The sequence below is a fragment of the Watersipora subatra genome, chromosome 2, assembly GCF_963576615.1.
Source record: "Watersipora subatra chromosome 2, tzWatSuba1.1, whole genome shotgun sequence".
Classification (NCBI taxonomy): Eukaryota; Metazoa; Bryozoa; class Gymnolaemata; order Cheilostomatida; family Watersiporidae; genus Watersipora; species Watersipora subatra.
In genome coordinates this window covers 66,471,326-66,494,964 of record NC_088709.1, presented here as the reverse complement: position 1 = coordinate 66,494,964, position 23,639 = coordinate 66,471,326, and the positions used below count along the sequence as shown (strand labels likewise).

Here is a 23,639-nt window from a genome sequence, read left to right as displayed (position 1 = left end):
ATGTGAAGTGAAGTGGCAAATGACAAGTGTGTCGTATAGCATTGTAACCCAGGATTTTCTGCAATACTAAAATGGAAGTGACAAGTGTGCTATATAGCATTTTAGCTTAGGGTTCTGATTGTGCAATGTGTTCTGGTGCAATCAATTCAATCTTGAAGTTCATTTTCAGAATTATGCTCCGCATACAATTCAAGTTCTGACGGCACTTCAATTACATGTATAATATTTTTATTGCAAAATTAGATTACAGTTATGTAATATTTCTTATTTTTTGCGCTACTCTACATGACGCTATAATTCATGGTTTGCTGCATTGCATTTAAATATGGTATAATATTTGGCAACATATTTGAAGTATAAAATTGCATCACAATAATAATACTATAACTTCATGATATTGTACAATATATAATGTAACCTGTCATAACATTACATTATATAGTGCCACATTATTATATATTGCTGCATTATATTGTGGCTCTACATTATCAACTATACCTATACTATTTTATATTGACTTATACTGTTGTATATTATATTGGCAATGTTATATTTTTGTACGTTTTATTACACTTGTTATATTATTCATGCTATATTATATTATTTTCGTTATAATATTTTTGTATTATAATATGTCGTATTGTATTTTATTCCATTGTTTTATATTATAGTAAATTGGGTTACTTAATATTATATTATGATATGTACAATAATATAATATTTAATTTTATTAAACTTCATTGCACCAAATTTTATTACATTTGCATTGTTTTTGTCACATCATAATATATGATTTTATAATATATTAGATTACATCATAAAACATTATTATGTTAAAAGGCTATATTATAAGGCATGTTATGTTATACTACATCAAATCATATCAAGCTAATAATCTCATATGTCATTTTGTTTCCAAATCATGTGAGCCTAAAATTTTTTTTTATCTTTTTCGTTATCACACAAATGGTTTAAATATGATTTCAGACCATTTATTTACGCAAGCCATCATCATAATTTGACTTTGAACACAATACCTTTTTTAGGATGGACTTTGATCACTTTATTCGCCGCTCTGCCAGAGAGCTCTCACATAAAGTCGACCCAGACTTCTACAACTTTGAAAGTATGTCATAATTATTTATGCTTTTGCCCATATTCTTGATCTATATTCAGCTCCACTCGTTCATACACCGAGTGTCCACTGATCACAATAATTTTCAAGTTACTTAAGCAATTTGCTTTATGTTTCTGTATGTGTAGTTACCATAAAACTTTTATTTGAGTGCCTTGCCACTGTATTTTTTAACTCTTACCCTGTAGTAGAATTACAATAGAGGCTTTGTTTAAATAAAGGTGGTGTTTACATAAAAGTTTTATGGTAATAACGCCTTAAAAAAGATGTAGTTATACTTACTAACAGATTCTAGTTTTTGAGCTGATTTTTTATGTTGTGGGTTGTTTGTGCATCTACTAGTTCGCCTGATGTAATTCTACTAAGTATTAGTAATGTTTCACTTCAGCTCACATATTCTTTGATGATGCCTTCACTGCTCACAACAACACAGGAGAAGACTTTAATGTGAATGGCTATGTAAAGAGCCTAATTAAAGTGGTTCCAGAGGCAGTCAGGTAACTATTTACCACTCCTTAAGCCAACTGAAATCAATAAAATGTTGAAAAGTATAAAAGTCTGTTTGTATGTACTCCTTTGTCCGACTCTTACGACTTTTGCAATGATTATATTTTTATGACCCATACAATTCTTTTATTTCTGACAGTTTTGCAACCCTTAAAAACTTTTAGGTTAAGTGTTATTTATAAACTTTATTCTGCTAAAACTTCTTCAGTTGATACCTAACTTCAAAAGAACACACATAAGGTTTATAAATGATGAGTTTTACGTTGTAAAACTTTTCAAACTGTTACTTTATTTATAAATCTTCTCTTTTTATCTTTTACCATCAAGAAGTTAGAACTTGAATTTTTAATTGAAGAAGTTTTATTTCATTACAGAAAGCATTACAGTAGAGAACTGGGCATAGTAATCAAGGATCCAGTAAAAGTTCCGACTCCCTACGGAGGGCGTCTCGAGTGGGAGCTCCCAAGTAAAACAAAGCTCATCGCTCATCTCAAGGACAAGGTCAAAATTCGACACAAGAAAAGATGGAGTCAGGTGAAGACCTTTAGTAACTAAAATGCTTGAGTACATTCTATAGGTTTAGCGTCTAAAACCTTTCTACAAGTTGCATATTTTATGCGCAAATTAGGTTTTAGAAAAGTAAAGATTGTTATAAAAGAATGCTTCACACACCATTTAAACTTCCAACATTCAGCTTGATATAATGGCTCTCTGAAAACTGCATCAATCAACTGCGCTGTTAGTTTTTACACTTGGCAATATCTCTCAGCAAAAAAGACAATTAGGTGCTACATGTAGTATCATATACCATAAACTCTCGTGTATAAGCCACACCTAAGAACTTAAGCTTTTGTTTTAAAAGTTTGGGGAGCGGCTTATAGAGTTAGTCTAAAAATTATATTGGTAAACTTCTAACAACAATATCTTTCAGTTAGAATTTGCAAATGCTAAAAATGCTTTAGTCAACAATGAGACGCTAGAAGACATCCAGTATTTGTACTCATGTAATGAGGTCATTAGTCATGGCCGCTGTCATGTGACATATCCAGCACTGGATTCCTTTCATCTAGTTGCTTTCTATTGATGGCAAAACTGCAGCAAAATTTTCCTTGATAGTTTCCAAATCTATATTTGCAACTTTCAATATAAACTCTTATATACTTTCAAAAACAGCCTTCAAAGTCTGGGTTGCACCCTACTCGTGGTGGCAGTGTAAACATGAAGTTATACATTAGTTTTGGTTTTTGTACAATTTCAGTTTTACATATGTTCATGTTTGTGGTGCTCCCAAATGATCTCTCAGTTTTTCGTTTGTAGGTGATGTACATGTACTACTTTCTTGGAGAACTTCTAATGAACAACCCCAACTTCTCTGATAACGAAAAGATAAAAGCAGCCAAAAACACCTACCTTCTTGCTCTAGATGGAGATGTAGATTTTAAACCTAAAGCAGTTCTTTTATTAGTGGATATGATGAAGAAAAATGAAAAAGTGGGTGCAGCTTGCGGTAGAATACATCCTATCGGAACAGGTAAGTGCAAAGATTACGAAAGAGTTCACTTGGTTTGTCTCACAATTATTTTTCTGACATATTTCGTGTAGCCCTAGATTCTGTATTGAGAAAAATACATTGGACTATTTTATTTTCTTGCATTGGTTTAACTTTGTATTTCAAGTACATTTTTTCTTAAACTGAACAGAATTTGGAACTTATTTTGAAAAGCTATTACCTATATGTTAACCATTTCAGGTTGCGGGAATAGAACTTGTTTGCATCGTTACGTTCAACAACAATTCCCTTTCTAAATTATGCAATGATCCACTCATATTTACATTAATATCGGCTGTCACGAGATTTTTGTTGAGAATGATATATGCTGGCTACATTTTTTTCTTTTTACTTCTAGATCTTAAATGTTTTTGATAAAAAGTGCTCTGTAGTTACCTGCGCAGATTTCTGCAAGGTCTACTAGAGAATTGCTACTTTATATGTACTATCTTAAACTAGAACTCTTGGCAGCCCCATGCACCGGGAGAGGTCTTAATGAGTAATCAGCATTTGCATAGTTAATTCATGAAATGATAAAGTGATTGGGTAGTCTAGTTGTTAGAGCGCCTGATTGCATATCGGAGTACCTGAGTTCAATCCTCTGTGTGAAGCAATCTTTTTTCCTAACTCTTATAGCTGTGGATTTGAACAGACAGGCAAACCTAAACTGTTCTTATTGTAGTGTAGACTAGGTGAATGCTTGGCATTTAATTGATGATAAAATAACTACCCAATGAGTTTGTGTAACTTACCTGATAAGCTAAAGATAAGTCTAAACTTTTACCAAAACGGTAGCAGTGTTTGGAGCCAGCTTAGTAATTATTACGGTATCGATTAACTGTGCTAGTTAATGACCCTAAACACTTTAAGCGTGAGTATTTTAATTGATGTAATGAGTATCATGATAATCATTCATCGCTAGGATCGGTTGGGCATTGTAATGTAGTGGCTTAATCGCTGGTCTGCCAACCTAAAGGTCCTGGAATCAAGCCATCTGCAAAACAGATTCTCATTCGCACAAATTTGTTGTATAACTGGACACATAGACAATAGACCATCAAACACAACACAAATACTGAGAAGATTTGTATATAGATTACAACATTGTAAAAGAAACTGTCTGTTCAAGCAAAACATAAACATACCGAAGGTTTAGTCATCAAAGGATAAACATGCATATTTCAGTACAACTATATATACGTTTGTATATACAGATATATATATATCTATATTTACCATATATATATATTTACAATATGTATTCACTATATATATATTTATTTACTATATATATTCACAACATATATATTTATTTACTATATATATTCACAATATAATTATATATATATTTCTTTACTATATATATATTTACAATATATATATTTATTTACTATACATATATTTACAGTATACATATACATGTATATATTTACTATATATATATATTTACAATATGTACATGTATATATTTATTTACTCTATATATATTTACAGTATACATATACCTGTATATATTTACTATATATATATATTTACAATATATATATATATTTATTTACTCTATATATATTTACAATATATATATATATTTATATTGTAAATAGATGAACTCAAATGTGTGTGCAACAGTTGACAATCATGCAATAAGTCTGCACTTGCTCTGCTAGAATGATGGTGTTTCCCTTCTTTTATTTACTTGCTTTTCATTAGGCTTCGTCCACTTTGTTATTTATCTATCTTTTGAACTTATGATTATTCACTCGGTTGTTCGAGTCTGCTTATTAGTGAATGAGTGTTCTCCGTTGCCAAAAAGGCTTGAATCAGTGACCATGGTGACCAGAGAGTTGGTTTGTATGGTTCTGATCACGACGCACTGCCGCAACACTATATCATGTTATATTGTATTATACGGTATTATATCAACAGAAACATATTCCTATACTTTCAATTATACTAATAAGAGCATTTGTTTTTACAAGATGCAGTTACTCTAGTCATTATCATAATTATTATCATTATTACTAAAATTTCAGGACCTGAAGGCACATTCATTTTTAATACTCTGTTTTAGGGCCGTTGATCTGGTATCAGAAGTTTGAGTATGCTATCGCGCATTGGCTGCAGAAAGCTACAGAGCATGTGTTAGGGTGTGTTCTCTGCTCCCCTGGATGTTTTAGTCTTTTCAGGGCCGAGGCTCTCATGAGTGACAATGTTATGGCCAAGTATGCTACTGTGTCAACAAAAGCTCGTCACTACCTCCAGTATGACCAAGGTAAGTGGAAGTCGTGTTACTAACTCTGGTCTAGTCATCATCTCATATTTTTAAAAGAGCCTTTCTTATCGGCTTTAATCAAAATTGAAAAGGTACTTTGCAAATTCTTTCAAAACATTTGCACTTTGAATGAACTTTATAGTTGTTACTACTGTAAGGGGTTTTCTGTGAACCTATACCTTTTCACACTTGAAAGTGCCAGCCACTCAGATTTGAGAATAGGAAAATAGGACTAATGAGATACAAACATAGAGTATTGCAGTAAAAAGACCAATACCATTCAAGCATTCCTAATCTGGTAGCGCTCCTACACATTTTTGTATGCTGCTAGACCAGTCCTTACAGCTTGAAGACTGGCTTGCCATTTATCTTCTGGTCGGCTCAGGTTTTTCTCTCAGTTTGCCTAGGCCAATTCATAGGTCAGCAACATCTCTGGTGTCAGAATAAGTTGAGGGTGAACTGGTTTAAGTATAATACTTAGTTGAAATCTATTTATTGCATCTTGATATATGTACACTTAGCGTAAGTCTAGTTAGTTTAAGTTTATTTAGTGTAAGTCTATTTGGTGTAAGTCTTATGTTTAATTAGTGTACGTGTACTAAAAAAGATACAAAATTGATAACAGAGTTTGTTGCTTTTTATAGATTACTAGTTGACGTAAAACATTCTAGCAAACATTTACATGTATAATGCAAATATTCCGCATGTAATGGTTGACAGGAGAAGACAGGTGGCTGTGCACACTGATGTTGCAAGCTGGTTACAAAGTGGAATACAATGCAGCTGCTGACGCCTTCACCTTTGCCCCCGAAGGCTATGATGAGTTTTTCAATCAACGGCGACGCTGGGGTCCTTCTACAATGGCCAACATCCTTGATCTGATTATGGATGTTCTAAATGTCATACGTACCAATAGGTAAATGTCATACGCACTAATAGGTAAGTGTCATGCGTACCAATAGGTAAACTTCATATGTACTAATAGGTAAGTGTCATGCGTGCCAATACGTGTCATGCGTGGGTTTCTTAGATGAATAAAAAATTGTCTTGAAATTGTGAAGAAGTACAATTTTGGAGTCTACATGTGTTTTGAGAAATGCTATGTAAATTATCTAAGCTATAGCAAAGCTCTTTAGCTTTCATTACAAGTATTCAAATCCTAGTATGATAATCTGTTGTTACTGATAATTATGTCGAGCATTAGAGCAATAACATGACACTCGGCCTATTTGTATGATTATTGATAAATGTACTGGTGGATGAATAACTGTATGAATACTCTACCTATTATTACTAGTATGTATATCATCTAAGGTACAACATGATACTCTACCTATGATTACTAGTATGTATATCATCTAAGGTACAACATGATACTCTACCTATGATTACTAGTATGTATACCATCTAAGGTATAACATGATACTCTACCTATGATTACTAGTATGTATATCATCTAAGTTATAACATGATATTCTACCTATAATTACTAGTATGTATATCATCTAAGGTATAACATGATACTCTACTTATGATAACTAGTATGTATATCATCTAAGGTATAACGTGGTACTCTACCTATGATTATTAGTATATATATTAACTGAGTTATAACATAATACTCTACCTATGATTACTAGTATGTATATCATCTAAGTTATAATATGATATTCTACCTATAATTACTAGTATGTATATCATCTAAATTATAGCATGAAACTCTACCTATAATTACTAGTATGTATACCATCTAAGGTATAACATGATACTCTACCTATGATAACTAGTATGTATATCATCTAAGCTATAACATGATATTCTACCTATAATTACTAGTATGTATATCACCTAAATTATAGCATGATACTCTACCTATGATTATGAGTATGTACATCTAAGGTATAACATGATACTCTACCTATGACTAATAGTATGTATATCATTTAAGTATAACGTGGTACTCTGCCTATGATTATTAGTATATATATCAACTGAGTTATAACATAATACTCTATCTATGATTACTAGAGTTTATATTATCTAAACTGCAGATATATCATTTTGTAACATATTTTATAGGCTATGTTTTGATGTTATACTTAATTATATCAGATTATAATATGATATTATCTTTCATTATGTTGTTTCATTTATATTATATTATATCACATTGTGTATTCTGTTGTTGTATTATGTTATAGCTTACTACATTTTTACAATGCAACTGATAAAGCTGCATTTAATTTGTGATTAGAATGTTCATTATGTTTACTGTTAAATGCATTTCCACTAATACATATTTGATACACTCATCTACAAAATCGCTTTTCTTCTGATTTCAGTGATATGTCTCTTCTCTACATAATTTATCAAGCCGTACAGTTCTTTGCTTCCATTGTTGGTCCTGGTACTATATTTCTAATGGTCACTGGAGCAATCAGCGTGACACTCAATCTAGATATGGACACCGTCTTTGTCGTCAACCTGATTCCTAATGTTCTCTTTATAGTCATCAGCTTCTTTATAGACTCTAGTCTTCAGGTATCTCTTACGCATACTATATGTGTATATATATATATGTATATATATACGTACATACGTTTGTACATACAGACGTACGTATATTGACACGTATATTGACACTCCTATACATTGACACGTATGTATATTGACACTCCTATACATATATATATATATATATATATATATATATATATATATATATATATATATATATAGTGTGTGTGTGTATAGTGTGAATATACAGTGAAACATGGATAACTCGCCCTCGGATATAGCGAACACATGGTTAACTCGAATGGATTTGCTTGGTCTGTTCCCACGCAATGATAAATGGCTCTATATAACTCGAACTCAACACTGTTATAACGAACTGTTTTTTGCCCAACGGCTACCGAAACGGTTGCTATCGCTTTAGAAAATCACTTTATTCCAAGCCATAGAGGTAAACCTCAACTTTTCGTAATTCATAAGCGTCGTTATTACCTCCATCGGCAAAATATTTTTGTCAACGACTTTTCTAAAGGTTTGGTGAAATTTGATTTATCCTGCTATACGATGAATAGCACGGGCTAGCCAGGTCACGCGCGCAAGGATTTTCGCCACACACATACAAAACAAAAACAGCATGTTGTTTTTGTTTTGTATTTGCGTGGCGAAAATCTTTGAGTGCGTGACCCGGCTAGCCCGTGATGAATAGTTTTCCGACGTTGAATCCGTGTTGAATCAACGTCGGAATGTTGAATGTTTAAAACGTCTTAAAAATTGTTGTAAGTAATTAAACGTATACGTTGTCTTAGCTAAAACAACTATTCATCGTTTGACCTAAACACAAAATACGTGCGTACATTCAATAAGTATCCATTCAAAAAGCGTGAGTGGTATACAATGTACCGCAAAACCTCGTAAAACTTTTAATTGAACTGCCTCGAAGTGTTGCTCTTAACGAATCCCAGGTAAAGTAAGGTAATCTTTGCATAAACTTCAAGAAAAATCGGCAAAATTGATCGCGGGTAAAACGCTCAAAAGAAAAAGATGTCTTTTCTTTTGAGCATTTAAGCAACGATCAAGTTTTGCCAATGTCAATCTAAAAAACGTCCTGGCAATAACATCACCTCAAACAACAAACCAATCTCAAGTGATAGAAAAATCTCTATACTTTTTGATAAAAACGTTTTAAGCTTTACATTAGAAGCATTAAATTTGAAACAAGTCATTTGTGCTTTTGATTTATATTATAGTTTGTATATGTACCTGTATCTACTAATAAATAAGTAAATACATGGACTTGTGACAGTGCTCTGATAACTTGAACGCTCTGATAATTCGAACACTTTTGCTCGGTCCCTTGAAGTTTGAGTTATCCGAGTTTCACTGTATATATATAGGAGTGTCAATGCATTTTAATGGATTGTTCAAAACTTAGGTTCTATCTTCAGTTTAGCATGAACAGTTTATATCTAGCCTGCAGACACATGACGAAATAAGGGAATAGTTTTTCAAATTAAATAGCGATGTTTAGCTTCACTCTACATAAAAATAGAACTTTAGGTGATGATGTCTACTTTCAGCTAAAGATCGCAAAGGTGATGACCATTGTCTATGCTCTAGTGATGTGCCTCGTTCTCATCTCTATTATGATTGACATCAACAGCAACCCTTGCTCTCCAACTTCTGTCTTCTTCTTCACTGTGGCTGGTGTGTTTCTTCTGTCTGGAATTCTTCATCCACAGGTTTGTAAAAATGAGACAATAAAACCACACGCAATAAGAGAGCAGGAAACATGCAGTGACTCTTTAATAAAAAGCTATCAACAGACTAGGCTAGGCTGGGAATATACTGTACTGTCGTATTTGTAGCAATTCGTATTCCAGTCTTGTTTACTCTGAGTCTTGTATACATTTACAATAAATAAAAAAGTGTAGAAATACATGTTGACCGTTTTTTTTACTTTGATAAAATATATATCAACTAAGTGCGGGGAACAAAACATAAACAATGTGTACATTTTATTTTCACAGCTTTCAATGTAATCATTAAAATAGTAAAGGTTAGCTTGCACTAAAGGGCCTCAATTTATTAATACTAGTACTCCCGTTGTAAGAATAGGCACTCAATTAAAAAGGTTTATCCATTATAGTTTTACATTTAAAGTCTTGGAAAATTACATGATTAAAAATTTTTTATGGATATTCTCAACATACGCCGTGCTTGAAGCATGTTTTTACTGACTTATTTTGCACAGGTCACTTCATGATTGAGCTGTAAAGAGATTTGGTTGTCTCTAACTGACTCAAAAATAAGTTTGTCTATGAAATATGGCAATAAAGATCCCTGATAGGCTAACTTATAGAATCAAAATCAGAAATTCACATTTAGATTATAGATTATAGATTATCTAAATTATCATTTAGATTCACATTGAGATTATACATAAAAATTATGAAACAAATAAAACTATTATTCTCTTTGACAGGAATTTTCATGTGTTCTACATGGCGTCACCTACTACATTCTCATTCCATGTATGTATATGCTGCTCATCTTCTATTCCTTCATCAACATCAACAACGTTTCGTGGGGCACTCGAGAAACAGTTCTTACGGCAGCGGAGCAACAGAAAGCTGCTGAAAAAGCAGCAATGGCCAAAGTAAAAGAAAGCAAGAAAAAAAGTATTATGAATGTTCTGTCTTCTTTCTGGAAAGGTAAATTTGAGTTGTGATTTTTTTTCTCTGGCAGCTTTTGTTTAACATATGTAACATTGATAATAGATTCTTGTGTTATGAAATAAATCATATACATTCGACATTCTAGTAACTATCAGTTACGTATCAAGTTATACCCTAGATGATATACATACCAATAATCATAGCTGGAGTATCATGGTATAGCTTAAATTATATACGTACTAGTTATCATAGGTAGACTATCATGTTATACCTTAGACGATATACACACTAGCAATCATAGGTAGAGTATCATGTTATAACTTAGATGATATACATACTAGTAATCATAGGTAGAGTATCATGTTATATCTTAGATGTTATACCTACTGGCAATTATAAGTAGAGTATAATGTTATAACTTAGATGATATACATACCAGTTATCATAGGTAGAGTATCATGTTATACCTTAGATGATATACACACTAGCAATCATAGGTAGAGTATCATACTATAGCTTAGATGATATACATACTAGTAATTATAAGTAGAGTACCATGTTATACCTTAGATGTTATACCTACTAGTAATCATAGGTAGACTATCATGTTATATCTTAGACGATATACACACTAGTAATCATAGGTAGACTATCATGTTATATCTTAGATGATATACACACTAGTAATCATAGGTAGACTATCATGTTATATCTTAGATGATATGCGTTTAAATATTCAGGTAAAACATACTTTTATAAGTTAAATGATACACTCTCCAGCAATCTTCAAAAAATACAGAACATGCAGTGTAATAGTTTAGACAATGCATATATCATTACCTCACTGGTTCGTTTTATCAGGAGGTGGTAATGACATTGGAGAGACAGATGGACACAAGATGGCTTGTGGAAATATTTGCCACGTAGTCTGCTGTCCTAAGTCTTCTAAGGAGAAGAGAAATGATGGGTACTGGCAGATTAATGAAAAGTAGGTACTGCTGCTAAGAACATAGTTTAATTCACAAAATGCATCACTTAAATGTTATTTTATGGTAGATTTAGGACAGCTAAATTTAACCCGCAAGCTTTCTAATGGTACATTTAAGATGGAATGCCACACAAAGTTGATTTTCTTTATACTTTTTATTTATATACTTTATTCTTATGATGTAGTAAAACTGTAATATGCTTGCTTCATTTTTCTTTGTCGTTGTTGTCAAAGATATTCAATAAAGCGAAGAAATTGAGAGGCTTTTTCATTTTAGTAGAGGAAATTTAAGTTTCTCCTTAACAAAATAGAATTGTGCGTGATTTTGAAAATAAGTCAAAGCCTGCGTGCTGAAAATTCTATTTTGTATTATCACAGGTTAGACAGACTCCTTGAGCTTGAATATGACAAACGGAACAGGACTCAGGAAGAGCCGTTAAGCGTAACATCTGACGATGATGATGATGATGAATTATATGACAACTTTGATGAGGAGCTAGTGGCACCTCGTAAGACATCTGGCGGCATCCTTAGAAGGACTAGCACAAGACGAAAAAAATCATCAAGAAGCAGAGGTGCGAACACCAGCACCTTTAGCAAAACATGGTTCATTTCTACTGCTAAGTTTATGTACAGTCAATAGTGTTGGGTATCGCATCTAATCTGGGTAGTCAAGTCTTTGAGTAATTACTAGTTATTAAGCAAATGTGTGCACTAAATATCACAGTTCTAGATCCTGTGCTTAGTAAATAAACATGAATCAAGTCTCAGAAATGGGTAGCTTAAAGAATTATCAGCCATTTGTTATATATTTGGCAGTGACCACGAGAACTCCAAGAAATGACCTTGAAAACCCATTTTGGGCTGAAGACGCTGAAATAGGAAACGGAGAGCTGCAACTCATCAATGAAGCAGAGGCAGACTTTTGGAGAAAATTTGTTTTGAAGTATCTGACACCTCTTGACAAAAGTGAAGAGCATCAAGATATGGTAGGCTGATATCAATGTTTAGCTTTGAAATTAATTTGATTGCTACCTCACTTTTTGTATTTGGTAAATACTTATAGGTAGAACTTTACAGGTTAGTGTCTGTGTAATGTCATTGGTCATAAAACTATTATCATAATCAGAAAATATCTGCAGCAAAAAGATCTTATTAAATATATACAAAGTAACATAAGTCTCTCTTTACCTCACAAATATTTAAGCATAAAAATATTCTTAGTAGCCAAAGCTTCTCTCAAACAGCAGCAATCTGGTTTCATGCTGTCTGATAACTTCAAAAATTACACTATACTAGCAGTCAGTTAACATGATAATGTAATGGTTGAGACACGCCCCTTTACTGGACCTAACATACCAGAGGAACATATTGTCCTAATATTACTTTACATGTCTTATCTCTTTCTTTTTCTTTGTTTCTCTTGCTCTTTCTCTCTCTTGCCCTTCATGTCACTTCTGTTCTCTCACTCAATTTCTTTTTCACTCATCGTTTTTACTCTCTCCGCTTATCTCATCATTCTATTTACATAATACTTTTTTTCTACATCTCTCTCTCTCCCTCCCTCTCCCTCTCTCTCCTTCTCTCTCCCTCTCTTTCCCTCTCTCTCCCTCTCTCTCCCTCTCTCTCCCTCTCTCTCCCTCTCTCTCCCTCTCTCTCCCTCTCTCTCCCTCTCTCTCCCTCTCTCTCCCTCTCTCTCCCTCTCTCTCCTTCTTTAATCTTTCTCTTCCCTTTCTCTCATTTTCTCCTCTCTGTCCCCCCTTCTTTTTAATTTTTATTCATTTTAGCTGTTTTGTTAAACTTTACAAAGCCCAGTTTTTGGCAGCTTTTTGCCATCTACTTGTATCTACTTCTATGTACTAGTATATGCATTTTGCTACATTTCTGTATCACCATTTGGTGGTCAGACCTTTTCTTATCTATCTATGCTGTGTCAATCATTATGTAAAATCTATTAAAGTAAAGCACCTCAGGGTTAAATTTTTGCTATAATACCAAACAAAAACTGAAATTTTAGCACACCTGCTGTAAAAATCAAACTAATTAGCAGAGAATGTAGTACAAGCCTATTGAGGTGGACTATTCTGTGTATTTTGAGATTTAATTGTAAAAGTAATGATTTGACAAACAACTTCAAAAACAAAAATATACCCATGTAACATGCTAGAAACTGTATATTTCAAAATAAAATTTTAACATTAAAAATAAATTTTCAACTGTCTAAACATGCGTATCACTCTAAGCGCAAAACATTTAAGCAAGTATTACTTCAATTTCTTCCTAGTCTTTCTATTGGTTATTGATTATTGATTATTTTTCAGCTGAATCATAAAAATTTTCTTTAATTAGCTTTTTTGCTTATAAAGTTTTTAATCTAACAAACATAACCAAAACTGCATTGAGAAAAGATAGAGACTGGAACAATTCTGTCAGACTCATCTAAAATTGCGCAGTTTTACGCCACTAACTTATTGCCTTTATAGCAAGTTTAATGTGACGCTTCAACAGGTGTTTGACATAAACACATGGCAGATATCTTATGGTAACTGCTTTTTATGCAGAAACCCTTGAGAGTTACAAAGTTTACGTATTAATTCGTTGTTTTTACAGGTGACAGCTCAGCTAAAAAGTCTGAGAATGAATGTCAACTTTGGCTTCTTCCTCACGAATGCCATCTTCATCACCATTGTATTCACACTGCAAAAACACTCTAACGAGCTCAGCTTTAGATGGTAAATACATGTTAAGTTTATGTTAGTGAAAACACATGTATTGTTTTAAAGGTTTGAAGTTGCTGTTCTAAGTTATTGTAGGTCTGAAATTCAAGAAGTTTGTAAATCACAAATAGCTGCAATAAAACTGTGGGCTACTGTGAGCCGAAGATTTCATTTCAATTCAAAGTAAATTTTTTGGAAAATATAATCATAGTTAACCTATGCTGTTTTTCTATATCTGATGGCATCATACAATTTTAATTATTGAAGAATTGTTAGACAAAAACTTTTGTCACAGAATAAATTTCAGACAATTTCTGCCGTGCTCAAATTTAATAATTAGTATATGGAAAAGAAAGGTATGAAGTGAAGCTTCCCTGTGATAAGCATTGCATACCTTGAATATAGTAGCACCTGTATATAGCAGCACCTGCTTATTGTAGTTAAATGTCTATTGCAGTACCTGTCTATTGTCGTACCTGTCTGTTGTAGTACCTGTCTATTGCAGTACCTGTCTATTGTCGTACCTGTCTACTGTAGCACCTGTCTATCGTAGCACTTGTTTATCATAGTACCTGTCTATTGCAAGGCTTTTTCTTACAGCACGTATTACCTTATATGTCAATAGTCTTTGACTTCTCTCGAGTTCTGTATCTGTTAACTCAGCTGCCATCTTGATGTCACTTCTCTCACCAACAGAAAATACTGTGTTATTCTAATACAAGTGTTTAAAAAAGCCAAGTGTGTTTGTCCAAAGTGGCTTTGAGATGTTATATATTACAATAACTATAATCTCTGCTAGGATTCGATCACCATGTGCATCTGCCAACCATACATTTATTAACACTAAAGTTTAGAAAGTTGGCAGTCTGAATGTGGCTTACAAACTTCTACTTAGCCATCATATGATATTTAGGTGCATTAGAACTTCTATGCTTCTAGAATGTTCCTTGCTGAGCAGCCATGGTGTAGCAAATTGGACTGCTTAGTAGAAAGTTGGTGGTATGATTTTTGCTACGAGATCTCAGAATGAGTGTTCAGTCTCAAATCACGTTGTCGGCGGCCAGCACCACCCTGCAATAATTTCTGCTAGTCAGTTTTTATATGAAAATTTTGTCAGACCTCCAACATATGTGAGAAAGGCATGCAGAGTGTAAATTTGGTAAATAATCTATTTTATATGTATCAGCAACCTTTTGCACTAACCAGTTTCCCAAACTCGAGATGGTTTTTTATTACATTCCATTTAAGTTCTGTTTATCATATATTCATTTGTCAAACAAGGTTGGTTTACACTGTAGGCCTTGTCAACAAGAAGGCCAGCCAACTGTGCAAAAAGTAGAACCTCTCTCTCTATTCTTCTTGGTGTTTTTCATTTTGGTGCTCGGCATTCAAACTCTCGGAATGATTACGCATCGTCTTGCCACCTTCTGGCATATTATGGCCACCACTGCAATCAAAGCACCAGAAAAAGGTAATACGGTCCACCAGTCTTTACGTTCAGGGTAGCCATATTTGGTAAACAAATCTTTAGTGTTTCAGGTATGCTGTTCTTTTAATCAATTGTCCTGGTGGTCAGCTTGTCTTGTGTTCTGCTAATGAACTGTTCTTTTAGTCAACTTGTCTCATGTTTAGCATGTCAGCTACTTACTGAGTCAACTTGTCTCATGCTGTTTAGACCAGTATTTTCATTCGTCAACTTACCTCATGCTGTTTAGACCAGTATTTTCATTCGTCAACTTGTCTCATGCTGTTTAGACCAGTATTTTCATTCGTCAACTTATCTCATGCTGTGTAGACCAGAATTTTTATTGGTAAACTTATCTCATGCTGTTTAGACCAGTATTTTCATTCGTCAACTTTTCTCATGCTGTTTAGACCAGTATTTTCATTCGTCAACTTATCTCATGCTGTGTAGACCAGAATTTTCATTCATCAACTTATCTCATGCTGTGTAGACCTGTATTTTCATTCGTCAACTTGTCTCATGCGGTTTAGACCAGTATTTTCATTCGTCAACTTGTCTCATGCTGTGTAGACCAGTATTTTCATTCGTCAACTTATCTTATGCTGTTTAGACCAGTATTTTCATTCGTCAACTTATCTCATGCTGTGTAGACCAGAATTTCCTTTGGGAAACTTATCTTATGCTGTTTAGACCAGTATTTTCATTGGTAAACTTATCTTATGCTGTTTAGACCAGTATTTTCATTGATCAACTTTTTTCGTGTTTAGCATATCAGCTACTTCCTGAGTCAACTTGTCTCAGGCTGTTTAAACCAGGAACTCTGCTGGTCAACTTATCTCATACCTGTTACACCAGTATTCCTATTGGACAACTTATCTCATGTTGCTTAGACCAGAATTCTTATAAGCTTATCTCATGTCCTTCAAAAACGCTGAATGGGCCAATTTTAATGGAGTACAGATTGACTGCTTCTTTATCAATTTGGTTCATGTTTTACAGATCATCTTTCTTTTAGCCTAACTTAACTCTGTCTTTCAGAATTCGCTGTTTTGTGTTTTGGACATTACATATCTTAAAAATCAGTTTTTATCTTGATCATTTGTTCCCATGCACTTCAGACCAGCTAGCTAGCTGTGGTCAACTTGACTCATGTATGGTAGACCAGCTGGAGATTTGGTCAACTTGTTGTTATCCTTGTAGACCAACTAATTTATTGGCCCACCCATCTCATGTCTTTAAAGATTAGCTAGCTCATTGGTCAACTTGCCTCATGTCCTTTCAGATCAGCTAAGTCATTGGACAAATATAATTAGGAATGAGGTGCAGGAAAATACGAGTGATTCTTCTGAAGATGATGAAGAAGATTCTGGGTCTTCTATGGGAGACTTTGACAGAGAAGAGGAAGAACAACAGCCTAGAAATACATTTAACAGAAGCACCAGTAAGTAAAAATATCTTTTGCTAATTTTTTGAAACGGCTGTGCTTAGAAAAGTTATTTTTTGTTTTACATATTTCCAAATTCTTCATCCACTCGCTTGTGTGCTTATGAAAGGGGTTCCCGACCAGGGAGAAATTCTCCCCTATGGGCGAATTTTGAATATACAAGAGGAAAACAGAGAGGTGTCTGATTTGTTAATTTTTTAATTTATGTCCTGCAGTTCCGTATGAGTTGTTAGGGTTTCATCATTTAACATTTTGGTTTTATCTATAACACTAGTTGCTAATAATGAGCTACTAGTCAGAAACCAGATATATGTGAACACATTCATCCAGATTTTGATTGGATAGTAAGTAAACTAGTCATAAACCAATTCACTGCCATACTTAAGGTCATGTATTGTTGTGTATTGCCTGTGTGCTGTATAAAAATTAATAATATGTTGTTATATGTTCGGATATGTACAATAAAATGGAATTATAGTTTGTATTAGTTGTTTTAGTCATGTGAGTTAAAAGTGTGTGAGGAATTAAATTTATGAAAAGGCGTAAGGGGGAACTGAATGAAAAAGGTTGGGAACCCCTGACTTATGAGATTGGTGCATTCTATATTTTTGTTGTACCTTTGAACACAACCACGTTTAGATGCCACATACATTGAAAATGAATGCACATTTTAAAGTTTTTGGTTTACTGAATATAGTTTCTAGTTGAGTGTTTCTGTTTATAAGCTTTCAGTCTGAGATATATAAATAATTATGCAATATTTAAGTAATAATTATGTAATAATTATTACATTTAATAATTATGTAAAGTCTAATAAAAATTTAAAGAGTTGGTGATTCTGAAAATCATACAGAAAAAAGATCTATCAAGAAATGTATGTGATATTAAGTTGTTTACCTTACATTGATTTTGAGCTAAAAACATGTCAACCCAGACTTTCTATAAAACCTGTTATCACACACCAACTTTCAGAAGGCTTTCTATTCATAGACATATTTTGTTTTTGTTAAGTAAATTAATCTTCACTGTCATCTCTACTTACTCGTTATTCATTTTTCCTCTCATTTTGTAGCAATTTTCAGGTTAATGTGCATGCTAAATCATCTGCCTTCGCTATTTGTTAACTTCTATTTTTTCATGTTTTATGTGGCTTACACATTGATATTGCTTTCAGTTTCTGAGTTTTATTTGATTTCGTTTTAGTCATCGATTTGCTTTTGATTTTTCTTCATTAGTGATCATTCATTAGTGACCATTCATTAGTGACCATTCATTAGTGACCATTCATTAGTGACCATTATATTATTATTATTTCCTTCCAATACATTCAGTAAGACGTGTTTTTATCAACACTTACTCTGCTACTGCGATAAAAAAGCTGTATATTGCAATAAAAAATAAAATACGTTACTGTCATTTAATACGGCATATGGTCTTTCACAGGCAATCTCTTGAGAAGAAGCAGGCGTGAACCGACACGGAGGATAATAGAGAACAGTGCAAATCCAGCCAGTGTCAAAACCAATTTGGACGACGTTTTTAAACCAAAGTGGAGAGAGCTTGCTGATGAAACAGAGGAAAATCTTGAGGAACGTTTTTGCAAGTTGCCAGGAGTAAGTACGGCCATACAAGTTGCCAGGAGTAAGTACGCTCATACAGGCTGTCAGGCATAAGTACTTTTCTACAAGTTTTTTGGAATAAGTGCTTTTGCACAAGTTGTCAGGAGTAAGTAATCCTTACAAGTTGTCAGAAGTAAGTACTTTTTACAAATGTTCAAAAGTAGCTAGTCTTATCAAGTCTTAAAGAGTAAGTACTTGCTAATAATTTGGGAAGAGTAAGTACTTGCTAACAACTTGTAAGGAGTAAGTACTTGCTAAAAATTTGTGAAGAGTAATTACTTGTTAAAAATTTGGGAAAAATAAGGACTCCTATGGTCAGTGTCTAGCCAAGAAAGCCAGCATTTACTTGCATATTTGCTGTAAGAATCAGGGCACTTAATAAGAAGATACAAACTGCCCAATGATGCACAAAAAAGTTGGTTTAGAACTATTAAAAATAAGCATAGATGAAGTTTGCTGTTTCTATTTCTTCATGCCTGTTCATGCTATTTCTTCTTGCGTATTTTAATCCAGATAATGACTCATACCGCCCCATAAATCTAGTGACGGCCAAATGATTTTGGTCATGACTCGTTACAGCCGAATCTGACAAATTAAAGATCCACAATGAGCTGAAGATGCACATTTTTTCTTTTTTACCATACATAAAATGCAATTATTTGTGTACATCTTATAACAAAGCATCGAATAAGATTTTTAAATACTTTGTTTATATACATAATTTGGCTAAAAATCACTGAATGAATGTGGTGTAATAAATATGTCTGATATCAGTGTGAAAAATGATGAGCGGGCTTTGTCTTCACAATACTATCAAAATGCGGTTTCCTGCTACTTACAGTGACTCTTAAAGTTTAGGAAGAAGAGTACTATGATAGTTTTTCAAGCAAGCTATATATACATATACATATATACATGTATATATACATATATATATACATGTATATATGTATAGTATGTATGTATGCAGCCTAGTATTTATTGCAGTTATGCACATGCTGTCAAAAGATTTGACATCAGTATCTAAATTCTATCTAGCGGTGTTCTTGTCAAAAAATTAGATTTATTTTCTCATGAGGGATCAGTTTTATTATTTAGTCCGTATTAGCAGTAAGTCCAACAATATCTATAATTCTTTTCATTCCTAATCAGCTATCTCACAAGATGGGTGTTCAAGAAGCTGGTTCTCATGAACTACATAGAGTTTTGAAATCAAATATTTTTAGTGACCTGACAAAAAGTTTAGAGCATATGCGTATGCAGTTTAATGAAATCAACCTAAACATGTGAACTAACAGACTGACACATACACGCAAGCGCATACACACCATGACAAAGTAGTTTTAATAGAGATTTCGTTTGAATGCTAACAGAAGAGCAGAACTCAATCAAAAATGTCTGCATGGTTGCTTAACTTAATTAAAAGTAGATTTTCACGACTTCATTGTTTAGTGGCAATTTTTAAAGTAGACAATTTGAAAATATGAGATATCGTCAATCTTATAATCGCATAATAGCAATTTATCTCACACCTGATGATTTTCAGAGTGAGCAATGTTGGAACTAAAATTCACACGCTTTGTAATCTTATACTAAGCTCATTCTATGGTCATTTATTTCATGGAATAATGTTTCTAAAGATCAGAAACACAAAACAGTTTTTGTAAATTGAAATATACAAAAAAATCTCAACAAAAATTTATACAACTTTTTGGCATAATAGTATGGCAATACGTTGCGAATAATTTATTTGCAAAATCAAATATTCTGGTGATGTTTGGACATTGAGAAAGTGGGATTAAAAGTGAAAGAGACTTTGATGCAAGTTATCACTATAGACACATCATCGAAACTCAAAAATTGTGCCACTTTTATTTTTTATAGAATCGCAAGTTACGTCAAACTCTTTTACTGCACTGTAAAGAAACGCCTATTGGCATTTTCACCACCTTTAAAAACCTGCTATAGGTTAATGCTGCCAAAATTTGAACTCCTTTATTCAAGTAAAATAAGAGAGCATGTAACGGTAAGATACCTAAGGTCAGCGCTGCCAGGTCTAATACATTTTTAGCAGCACTCGGTATGTACTAGTCAGTCTCAGTCAAAGATTAAATGCTGTCGGCGACAAAGATTTATGCGGCATTTTCATAAACATGACAGGTAAAAATATTTTTGTAAACCATTTCCACTTTTACTCCTCCCTACTACGTAGTGAGATAATAAAAATTAGCTATGCAAATGTCGTTAGTATGCCATCGTTATTATATATATCAGCTCATCTTTGCATCGCTATTCTAATGAAACGTCATGTGCTTAAGTGAGTTGAAAGTTGAACATCACTTGAGATCAAAAGAGTTATTGGTTTTAAATGGGCATCTAGTAACATTTTAGATGTGATATCGCTAATTTAAGTTAAGGCGGCATTTCAGTAAATTACATTAAACAAAATGCTTTGAAGTTTTATTAAGATATTTTAACTTTTTGCAGCTTTTCCACCATTTCTAAATAATTTTTTATTTTTCCGTACCAACTTACAATGGATAACAGTATGAAACAAAGTGTAAGTCTGGGCAGTGTTTTAAGTAGTGACCCTGCAGCTATAATTGTGTAATATTGCAACTATTACTACATACGAGAGCTGCTGTGACGGACTGGTTTGGAGCACTTCCCTTGATAGCAACCATTTAGAGTTCAATTTCCAAAAAAAATCTTCTGGTGCTGACAGGATTGATATCAAACCTTAAAATGCTTTCTGCAGCTGGTCATGTCTCCAGAAGTCGAGGTTTCCTTGCCAGTAGACTCAGACATGTCCAGCCTACATCACAGAGCTACAGTTTGTGTAATAATACTCTTAAAAATCATAGACACAGCTAAGCACACAGCAAACTCGATCTTCAAGGGATTGTTTACAAAAATCTAATAGATATCCTTGTCGGGAATACAGATTCAATATGATGGAAGCATTTCTATATTTGCAGGCTTGGCAAACATCTGGCTTGTGTTTTCTATGATCAAAAGTTTTAATCTCATTCTGATAATTGCAGAAGGAGCGGAGAGCGACCGTGAGGTTTATCAAAGATAATCGACGTAACAGAGCTCTTAGCGAGAACAATCACAGTTCCAGTCAGGAAAACAACAGGTATTTTACTGACTTTAAAAACTGACAGATGAAGCAAATCAGATGTATAGTCAGTCTTGTCTTAATCTAACGGCAACAAAATATTGAAGGTGCAAAGTCTGAGCAAAACCTTTGACAAAATCATTGATATCAATTGTGACATCAGCTGTAAGTGTTCCAGAATACAAATTGTACTAATTTGTTTTTTTAACCATCTCAAGGGCCGACAGAGTCAGATCACCAAGCGAAGGCGGAGTGTTTTTAAGGAATGGTATATCAGCGAATGGCCTTGAACGGTCAACCAACAGGTAAATTAATGACCTTGAATACTAAAGGTTGAAGCAAACCATAAGTATGATAATACACTAGTGTTAGTCTTGTTTCTTCTGCACAGAACATTGAAGGTATACTGTATCGAAGCATGGGAAAATGCTCCTGCTACACATTTCCAAAAAGAAGTAGTCATCTAAAAACTCGTGTTCAAAACAGTTAAAACTCTTCCTGTCTCTAACCTACATTACCATCGTATCTGTATACCAGTTGTTCTCCCCTAAAACCACCCATCTTTACTCTACTTATAAATCCCTTCTTGATCTATTATTTCTACATTGTCAGCTTTCATGCCAAGCTACAGAAGCATAAATTAGCTGCCTGCTGACATCTGAAGAATAAAAAACGCTAGTCCATTTCGGAGGGTTTTGAAACGGCACCCACCGCAGATGCTATAGTGGTCTGCTTAGCTGTTTGGTTTCTTTTAAATTGCAGTGATTTTTCATTCATGTGAGCCTCATCATGCTCTCTTCTTGCACCTCAACTAGCCAAGTTTCTGTGCAAATATATAGCCTTGATTAAGCCGCATATTTCTTAGTAACATTTTACTTGATAAAAAAATAAAATGCATTGAAGTATGCTGAGCAAAACTTTTGACAACTCCATTTAGATCATTTTTGACGTCAGCTGTAGGTGTTTTACTATATACTGTACAGTGCACCCTGCAATGTCACTACACATTACAATGTCCATGTTATATGGTTTGTTTTTCACCTTACGATGTTTTTTGTCCCCAGTCACAATTTGTTTTACCACACATCAACAAAAATGTCTCAAAATGTCAAATTGGGCGGTGGTGTGTTGAATGCATTTGAATAACAAAAATTGCAATATGTTATTATTTGAAATTCCTGCTACAATGCCTGAAAGAGATATGTGATGTTCGTTTTTTTTTTCAGCTCAGCATTATTTGTTATAAGATCCAGTAAAAATGAAAACCTGACACAAGCAGGTGATAAAAATTTTAGGTGATGACAAAGTTAAACTTAAAGTTTTAGTATGTAGTAAAATACATACTAAAACTTAGCTTCTAATGTGTGTTTAGTAAGCTAAATTCAAAGTTTTTGCTATATGCTTGTCTTGAAGGAAAGAACTCCCTAAGGTACATAATGTATTAGTAAATTGTAATGTTACATTTTGTTGCAGATTACATCCACTAAATACAACAAAGTTACTGTAGATAGCCATAGTTACTAAGGTTACAGTTCTATTTTGTTACTAATTTTAATATGTACACTATGTATAAAAAATTTTGATGTTTTTCACCAAGGGGTGTTTACATTAGATAACTATTACGGTAATTAGT

At 33.4% G+C, this 23,639-nt stretch overlaps 2 protein-coding genes across 2 annotated transcripts; both read left to right on the top strand.

The window, feature by feature from the left end:
- The first annotated feature begins 1,047 nt into the window (after positions 1-1,047).
- On the top strand, positions 1,048-2,197 carry LOC137388466 (chitin synthase chs-2-like). Its single transcript, XM_068074951.1, has 3 exons — positions 1,048-1,126; positions 1,524-1,632; positions 2,017-2,197. Exons 1-3 carry the CDS (start codon positions 1,048-1,050, stop codon positions 2,195-2,197), a joined length of 369 nt encoding a protein of 122 aa, XP_067931052.1.
- Positions 2,198-2,959: 762 nt separating this feature from the next.
- LOC137388464 (chitin synthase-like) lies at positions 2,960-22,315 on the top strand. The gene is made up of 15 exons (XM_068074950.1): positions 2,960-3,173; positions 5,263-5,463; positions 6,184-6,379; positions 7,806-8,004; positions 9,555-9,716; positions 10,460-10,688; positions 11,514-11,640; positions 12,019-12,215; positions 12,460-12,629; positions 14,251-14,372; positions 15,656-15,828; positions 17,105-17,263; positions 18,710-18,879; positions 21,930-22,024; positions 22,225-22,315. Exons 1-15 carry the CDS (start codon positions 2,963-2,965, stop codon positions 22,313-22,315), a joined length of 2,502 nt encoding a protein of 833 aa, XP_067931051.1. The 5' UTR covers positions 2,960-2,962.
- Positions 22,316-23,639: the final 1,324 nt, after the last annotated feature.

Excerpts from the sequence above, each read along its gene's own strand:
- LOC137388466 (XM_068074951.1), top strand. The coding sequence starts at position 1,048 with ATGGACTTTGATCACTTTATTCGCCGCTCTGCCAGAGAGCTCTCACAT. Across the intron at positions 1,127-1,523 it reads AGACTTCTACAACTTTGAAA|CTCACATATTCTTTGATGAT; the intron begins GTATGTCATAAT and ends GTTTCACTTCAG. Across the intron at positions 1,633-2,016 it reads GTGGTTCCAGAGGCAGTCAG|AAAGCATTACAGTAGAGAAC; the intron begins GTAACTATTTAC and ends ATTTCATTACAG.
- LOC137388464 (XM_068074950.1), top strand. The coding sequence starts at position 2,963 with ATGTACATGTACTACTTTCTTGGAGAACTTCTAATGAACAACCCCAAC. Across the intron at positions 5,464-6,183 it reads CTACCTCCAGTATGACCAAG|GAGAAGACAGGTGGCTGTGC; the intron begins GTAAGTGGAAGT and ends AATGGTTGACAG. Across the intron at positions 6,380-7,805 it reads AATGTCATACGTACCAATAG|TGATATGTCTCTTCTCTACA; the intron begins GTAAATGTCATA and ends TTCTGATTTCAG.